Source organism: Penaeus japonicus, unplaced genomic scaffold (assembly GCF_977035675.1).
Source record: "Penaeus japonicus unplaced genomic scaffold, GWHDUDI00000001_assembly GWHDUDI00000010, whole genome shotgun sequence".
NCBI lineage: Eukaryota > Metazoa > Arthropoda > Malacostraca > Decapoda > Penaeidae > Penaeus > Penaeus japonicus.
Window position 1 is genome coordinate 30,307,085 of NW_028234412.1, and position 8,831 is coordinate 30,315,915.

Consider the following 8,831-nt stretch of genomic DNA (forward strand, 5'->3'; position numbering starts at 1 on the left):
CACAAATTCATTTAATATTGAACACTGTTAATAGAGAACACTGAGATACACATCAAACATCATATATTTATGTTACATTAGTAAAAATCTTTTGAACTTAAATTGTACTGAGTTATGTAAGGTGTCTCATTATCTGTTATGAAGCAGTTTTGTACTAAACTTGTTTTATATAGGATTGAGATACAGAAAATATCAGGGATTTTTTGTACATAAAACATCAGGGGTTTTGTATAGAAAATATCAGTTTTTTTTGTACCACTTGCATAAATGAATGAAAACACCTCATGATTTCCTTAAAATAATAAAAGTACACAGAGCAAAATATTCAAAGTGAAAATTAAAAATATTTTTTCTAGGCACAATAGCCACATAAAAACAAAACAAAATATTAATAATTTGCACTATCTATTACATCAAGATCAAATGCTTTTAATACCAATAATACAATAAACTAAAAGCACCACAAATAATGTACAGATTAGTGTGTATAAGGATACTTAAAAAAATAAAAAAAATATTGATGTTACCACAACATTCCTGCACATTTCCTTACAAAATTGTAGTGTGATGCGTTTAATATTATCTGGGGGGTTAAAATACGAGAATAATTGGATACTTATTGCTAATTCATGATGTGGTATGAAAAAAAAAAATAAAAAAAAATAAAAAAATAAATAAAAATAAAAATAAAACTATATTTCTTAAAAAGGATGGAATGCTTTGTGTGTAGGGGGCTATGGGTGCGTGCGTGTGTGGGTGGAATAGTGTGACTGTGGTTGTATACAGGTGTATGTGAGTGTGTGTGTGGCTGTATATGTGTGCATGTGTTTGTATATCACTTCCAGCATTATACCACAGATTGTTTTATTATCTAGTGAGTCTTCTATAAAATACACTATATTATTAAAATCAAACAAGATAATGATACCAGTGTGTACAAAAAAGTATCAGCAATACAAAGTCAATCAATTATCTATTAGAGAACTATAAACTTAATAACCACATCACAATGCACAGCACACAAACTTAACAATGAATACCTCATTTGTACTTTGTAACAACTTGAGAAGAATTAGTGTATGTTGTATAAATATATTTTTTTAAACATACTAATGCCTTTGAAAAATACAGTTTAGATTTCACAATGTATTTCAATCCTATTGAAAGCTTTAAGACTAAATCTACATACTAAACATTTAATGCATGCATGGTAACTTGAAAGTAACTAACACAGTTTGCATATAACTTCATAATCTGTTTTTTTTTTTTTTAGCAATATTAACCATTTTACCATAAACTTGTTCACCACAGTTATTGTATAAATATGAGAGGGCCACATAATTTATGTTTCAATCTGCATATGAAATTTTTCCATTAAAAATAGTAAAAAAATATTTAATACTATGTTAGAAAAAAAAAACATAAAAATATAATGAAAAATATTCCACTTTTTAATATAGTAAGTATAAATTTGTCTGGATGCCCAGAGTACATCACATTGGTATATTTTACAAGATTAAAATGCTTCAAATGTATTTGTACCATAGGTTTCCCAAAACAAGTTTTTTTTAGATACTTCTTTTGTTTGTAGTCTTACTCAACGGGTCCTTGTTTTGGTGAATGATGTAATCATGATATAAAATTATCTATTATTTCATGAATCAATAGACTTAAGTTTTTTTCCTTCTAACACAGGATATATACTGATTTACAAAAAACATGTCACAATCATCTTCTCTAGTGAAATCCCGTATGGGCCGTAAGCTACTATAAGGATTCCTCTCGACTGGCAGGAGTACTTCCACATCCTCAACTTTTTTCAAAACTTCAAGATCCCTTTCAGACTCTGTTTTAGTGTATGATGTAAAAATTAGAGGTACATCTGGATTCTTTAGCATGACAGACAAAGAAGCTGGCCATGTGTCTTTTTCTTCCCCTTCAAATTCATGAAACCCACAATTGAAAGAAATAATGAGATCAGGGTTATGAAAGTAGGAAGTCTTGGCATAGTCATGGTACAGCATCTCGCACATCTCGTAAATAATGGCCCGGCTTTTACCCTGGCAGTCATCACACCTTGACATTCCACTGTCGTCTAAGCAGTGATTATCAGGAAGTTCCTCACTCAAACCTGAATCAGAAAACAATTCAGGTCCAATAAAGACAATATGAAGTTTCATTAAAGCTGGCAACCGATGTACCATATATTCCCATCGAATAATGCCCAGCAATTCTTTTGTACTTTTTGCCCCCACTACATGAACCTTCAACTCCGTTAGCTGTTCCACCGACTTCCTGTCTTGGCCAAGTGTGAGGTGCTGCATGCCATATAAAAGGGATAATGGATATGACAGTCTCTCTGACAATATTACAATAAGCTTTGGATCCAATTCATCTTCCGAAACATCTTTGGTGTTGAGCTGTGGCCTAAGAAGATCTACCAACCTCCTAGGTAATTTCCTATATTCACTATCAACCTGAGTGGGAAAAGGGAGATCTGGAACTCCTTTCTTGTACTCTACAACATCGCACTTAATACAAAGGAGGTAATTGTTGCACCACCTCTCATGGCGTTCAGCGTCTTCTGAACGGTGAACATCTGAACAGTAGAACACAGAGTGACAACGATTGCAGTCTATCATGAGTGAATTATTCGCCTCTCGACATACCTCACATGCTCTTGGATATAAAAATATTTCATCTTCAAAGATATCCAGACGTCGTTGCAGGTTGATATTTGCAGCTACCTGCAAGCAGTTCCGGAATTCTTGCCAGGATTTTTTGTCATGAACTTTTAGCTTTGCTTGTGAAAAAACATTTTTACCTCCATCTACTTTGTTTGCTTGACAGAGGTGCCTATTGGAATATATAGGACATAAGTAAAGGCAAAATCTATAAATACCTTAAAATAAATAGTACGTCTAAGTCCAATAAAAAAAATGCAAATTTACACAGTTGAGGCAAAGTAGTAAGCAGGTCTTTTACCCGATTATTTAGTGGATTCATCAGATATATCATGACTTGTCAAAGGTAGCAATGATTATGTTTCATGAAGTTAAACTGAAGTACCAATACTTGCAGTCTTTACTGCAGCAGGGAAGAGGAAAAAAAAAGAAAGTAAAAAGGGAAACATGTATGTACACAGTATGTACCCTTGAACGTATCTTTATTTTGCTGTCTGCCTTTCTGTCTCTACTGTGTATTTGTATATGCACATGCATACACGCACACGCACACGCACGCACACACACACACATCCACATTCTCACATGAACAACAAACACATGTGCACACAAACAAACACATGTGCACACAAAAATATATGTGCACACAAACTAACACATGCAAACACAAGCAAATATATGTGCATGCAAACAAACACACACACAAACAAAGGGAGAGAGGGAGGAAAACATGAAGGGAGAGAGGGGGTGAGAATGAGAGAGAGAGAGAGAGAGAGAGACACAGGCAGGCAGGCAGACAGACAGACAGACAGACAGACAGACAGACAGACAGACAGACAGACAGACAGACAGACAGACAGACAGACAGACAGACAGACAGACAGACAGACAGACAGACAGACAGACAGACAGACAGACAGACACACACACACACACACACACACACACACACACACACACACACACACACACACACACACACACACACACACACACACACACACAGAGTAAGTACATGTTTTGTGTGTATGTGAGCGTGTTTGTGTTTGTATTTGTACACAAACTTTTGGCTATTTAACTATTTTTGATAAATTGATTCTGTATACTATAGTTTGAGATATATCTTCATGACAGACAGTCACTTACTTGTGAGACGACCAGTCTTTTTTCTGGCACTGTTTGGAGCAATACGACACAAGCTGGCACTGGGCACACCGCTTGAGGAAGCACTTCTGTGAGGGCATTTCGAAACAAGCATGGCAGATCCCGGGATGGTAATGACGCACTGCTGGCAACCACTGTTCTTCTTTCTCATGCCCTGCCTTGGCCTCCATGGCTGACTGACTAGTTTGCTGTTGGTATTAAGGGTACCTTGATGAAGGTAAAAATAAAAAAGAAAAACTCAATGTATTTGTGAGTTATTATGTTTTGGGTTTGGTGTCAGTATTTTCATTACTTAGGTATATAGCTTGGATATGATGAAATGTTACAATACCATAGATATATAATCATATGTGAGTTGGATTTTTATTTGTGTACATGTGCACTAATCTGTTAGATATTCAGAATTATAAAGAAAGCAAAAAATCTGTTTCCTTTAATATTTTTCTTTTCAAAGAGTTTTATAGTAATTTGAAGTCTACTTCAATTTACATGTAAAGCTCACTCCTAGAAATCAAGCAGAAAAAAGCATTCATGAAAAAATAAATAAGAATATGTAAATGCATCTTAACCCACTCACGACGGGGTATTCCAGCCTTGCATGTCACAATGCCGGGGCTTTCGAACGCTTAGGCCTAAATCAATTAAATGACTGGCACCATATGGTGCCACCCGGCAACCGGGCCCTTGAGTGAGCGGTACCGTAGTGTACCACCCGTCCAGAGAGGGTTAACTTGAAAAAAAATGTTCTGAATTAATCTTGTCTTTTGTATTTACTTTCTTCAAATATTGTCTATTTTTTGTTCTTATCAGTGCAATTATGGAACCTCACCTCGTAAAGTATCAGAGTTGACAATAATATTTTAGTGAATAATTTCAGAATTACCAATTTTCAATAATATTTTTTAGATGACCAAGTCTTCAGCACTAGTCTTTGGTGTTTTATTAATTTGATAAAGAAACTATCTTACATGTAAAAATATCTTTAATAAAATTCAATATAAATGTACTAAATGCTACAACACAATATATAAAGAAAAGTTTAACAAATCATATATTGTACGTTCAAACTCCAAAATATACACGAATATGTCAAATATTAACATACTGGACAGGAAAATGACAGCATAATTTTCTTGCTTTGAGATATTTTCTATCTATTCAATGTATATATGTTCACAGGTTATTATCAGTGGATTTCAAATATTACATCACACAGCTCTGGTTGTGACACCCATATGCCCGTATCCTTGGCCTAATGCTATATAACATACATACTGTATAAAATGAAAATGTAAGTTATTGTAATCTTACATTTTTATCTCATTCTCCTGGGCATTTTGAACTAATGTAGACTAGTGGTTGATATGAATGGCAACTCTGTCAAGGTTTTAAGGCTAATTAGTTAAAGAACAAAAATAACAAGAAAATGCAGCATAATTTGCCATTAGTAAATCAATTACTCTTTACCATTTTGATAAGTATAACTAGAATAACAAAATAAATTTCAATATATGACCTTTGAGGTAACATGAACAATATTATACTTATTCAATATTTGCTTATTCTTGGTAATTCAACATTTTACTGCTGGGAAATAATCAGAGCGCACTTGCCATTGTGCTGGAAATAATATCAAAGTCATCTACAAGACACAAAAATTAGAGTTGTAGGGACAATGCTCTTTCCCCCCTCATCTTTGATTCTGGACATCATGATTATTATTTCCCAAACAAAACAAAGATGTAGGCCAACTTTGGACAGCCATAGCTTGAGAACTAACAGCCGTAGAGCTATTAACATCTATGACTGTGTAGCACACGAAGAGAGAGCAGCCTCCATTATCATGGCAAGTATAGGTGCCATCCCAAATTTTACCCCAAGTTTGCTATGGCATGTAGGGTTATAGATTGAAATCTAGCTTATACAGAAGTAATATTAGCATGACAGATTAAACTGAAATCCTACAAAACTCTATCAAAACTAACAGTATTTATTTTGAATAATTCTCAAAGAACTAAACAGAAGACTAGATCACATAATTTACAAGTTTTACAAATGAACAAAACAAATTACCTGCAGTTAAGGTAGAGTGCAACACCTTCAATATTATCGCAATAACATGTTATCCATAAATCAACAGCCTCAGCATCAGCTCTTAACCTTCTCAAAAAATTCTCCTCAAACACTTCATTATAAACGGCACTGATATCACCTTTTACTTGCGTAACCACTTCATAGAATATACTGGTACATTTTACATCAAGGACATTCCATGGTGGCTGCCATTCTACAAATAGTTTTGTGGATTCATGAGTTGTTTCTAAATTGCACATTGCATTCTTAACCACTGAAGGATAAAACTCCATTTGCGCATTTGTTAATTTACTATTTTGCAAATACATTTCTGCTTTCTGCAAACCATTAATAATGGTCTCTGAGAATGGAAGACTTCTGAAGGCAGTTTTATCCCCCTCAACATGAACAACTGTATCCTGATATATCCTAAAGAGCCAAGTAGGATCATCACAGCACTCAACATTGCTCAATTCACTACCATCAAGAGCCTGAATAATTTTCTCTTGTTCATCCTTTGGCAAATGGCTAATCCCTCCATAGTGTGGGGGATAATCAGAGTGATAAATGGAATTTTGCAAATCTTTGTTTGTCCAAGGGATGTAAACAAGATCAACACCTTTTAGCTCACACAATGTTTTAAACACTGTTGCAGCATCTGGACTGATACCAAATGGGAATATTTCAATCAAAACAGCACCAGGGGGTAGGAACATTGAGAGAATCAGGCCTGCACCATGAACTCCAACTGCTAAACGTGTCCTAGTCAGCTCCTCTATCATTTCGTGAAAGGTGTGTTCCTCTTGGGACAAGATTTTAACATGTACTTCCTGCCCATCATTTATTCTAGCAAGCTGGTCTTTCATAACTGTCAACACTTCATTTTCATTTATTATTTTACGATTTGACTTTCGGGAGAACAGCACTCCCTGTAAAACTTCTGTTGTCTTTGGCTGAATATTCATACGTTCAAGGACAAAATCTGTGAATTTCCTTATCAGATGGCCTGAAAAGCTAGCTCTGGCAGTAGGGCCTTGTGGCTTGCCATAGCCGTATTGATACCAGACACTGACCTTATTCAGTCCAATATGAATATGCTCAAAACGAGACCAAACATCCTTCTCACCATGACCAATATCAGATATTAAGGAAACCCTTTCAGACAACATTTTGTAGAAGCTCCAGTGCTTCCCATGGTCGTTTTTATCCACAAAAATAACATTTAAACCAGACTGACAGGATTTCTTGGCCCCACATATTTCATGGCTTGTAAAATAAAAGGGTAATAAGTCATCATGAAAAACATGCAATAGATTATCTGGCTTAAAGCGAGCCATTGCAAAGCTGTTCCCAATAATAACTTTACTTTTATATGAGGTAACAAAAGCTGCCCATGGTATGATAGATATTGATAATTTAAAGGCAGAATGATTCACTACTGATGAGAGATATAACTGTTCCTGTAGAGATTTTAAATTTTTTATTCCATATATGATGGAGCGATCACAAAATACAAAAACAAATTCCTCTTGTGGGTGGTTATAATAGAGGTTGCTAAAGTGACACCGAAGGCCTGATTCATAAGAGGAATGGCACCAAACTGAGGTACATCTTTCCTTCATGTTTAAATCAATTTCAGTACTAATTCCTTCTGTTTCTTGACCATTTTTCAAATTCTCTTTTTCTGGTGTATATTTATTAACACAACCTACACTACACACACTACTTTCACCATGAAACTCTAAGGTATCAGTGATCCCCACATATCTTTTCTCCTCTGAATCATTATCTTTGCACTTTTTAGGCACACTTTCTTGAGAACTTTCTTTCTGAACAGTGTCACTATCCATAGTCCTATCATGAGTAATATCTGATGTGTGGACTTGGTCACCACCAGCTGCCAGATTTGCTGTCCATATTACTGTGTACATTACTAGCAGTCTCCACAGTACAGAGTTGGCTTTGGCAAGCATGATGATATCCCTGTAACATAAAATCTAATATTTTGTAACCAGATATGTCAAGTAGGCATCAGATGATGAACCTATGTATGAGAATATTAAACCTACTTTCCTATTTCTTCATGTTCTCTATCATAAACATTAATTTGTCCATTTTAGGTATATCAAGGCTGCATTTCTTATGAAGTAGGACCTATAAAGATTCTATAGTGAGAAAAAAAAATCAGAAGATCCTTTAGTCTTTTTATGTATAATTCCACAATTGTACATTACCTTCATTCAATTACAAAGTCTTGAAATTTGAAATATATTCCAGATACTTGATTGTAAACTATGAGGTTTGTCAAACATTCTGTACCTTTCTTTGTATATACCTGTAAGTTATTTGAGAAATAACTCAATCATCAATCAAAAATTCATTTTAATCTTTTAAATCATTATCATTATTATTATCATTGTTATCATCTTCTTTCTTTTATATAGATTTCAGATTCTTGGTACATGTCCCTGTCTATCTCAAAAACATATTTTTTTCTAAATTTTTCTGTAGCCTCTATGTTTTCCAAATTTACAGAATTCCAATTTTCCCAAACTCCATTGCAGTGAGCATGCTTGACAACTTACTTACTGCAGTTGTAAGCATTGCTAATCATCTGTAATAAGTTATGCATATGACAGGTCAATCTAAAAAAAATACCCACCTTAATTTTTTACAGCAGCCTATGTGTGTAGCAATACTAATTCTTGTAACTTCAGCTTCCCCAACACATTGCATTCACCTCACACTGGAAGGAAAACGGCATTTAGTGTATACATTTACTTGCTTGTCCATAACCATTGATAATATACTAATATATGACAAGGAAAATAATCAATTGTTTCTTATATGAAATATATATATATATATATATATATATATATATATATATATATATATATATATATATAT

General features: G+C 34.3%; 1 protein-coding gene across 3 annotated transcripts in view; it reads right to left on the reverse strand.

The window, feature by feature from the left end:
• LOC122257631 (protein O-linked-mannose beta-1,4-N-acetylglucosaminyltransferase 2) overlaps nucleotides 1-8,831 on the reverse strand; it is a 10,118-nt gene continuing 1,287 nt past the window's right edge. Inside the window, exons 2-4 of one of the 3 annotated variants that reach the window (XM_043023038.2) lie at nucleotides 8,584-8,667; nucleotides 3,831-4,036; nucleotides 1-2,856 (exon numbers count right to left, since the gene is read on the reverse strand). In XM_043023038.2, the coding sequence (XP_042878972.2) occupies nucleotides 1,671-2,856; nucleotides 3,831-4,018 (1,374 nt within the window). In that variant the 5' untranslated portion in view covers nucleotides 4,019-4,036; nucleotides 8,584-8,667 and the 3' untranslated portion in view covers nucleotides 1-1,670. Of the gene's footprint in view, nucleotides 2,857-3,830; nucleotides 4,056-4,815; nucleotides 7,905-8,583; nucleotides 8,668-8,831 lie in introns of those variants that run through there. The other 2 variants (XM_043023039.2, XM_043023037.2) reach the window with 2 other exon arrangements.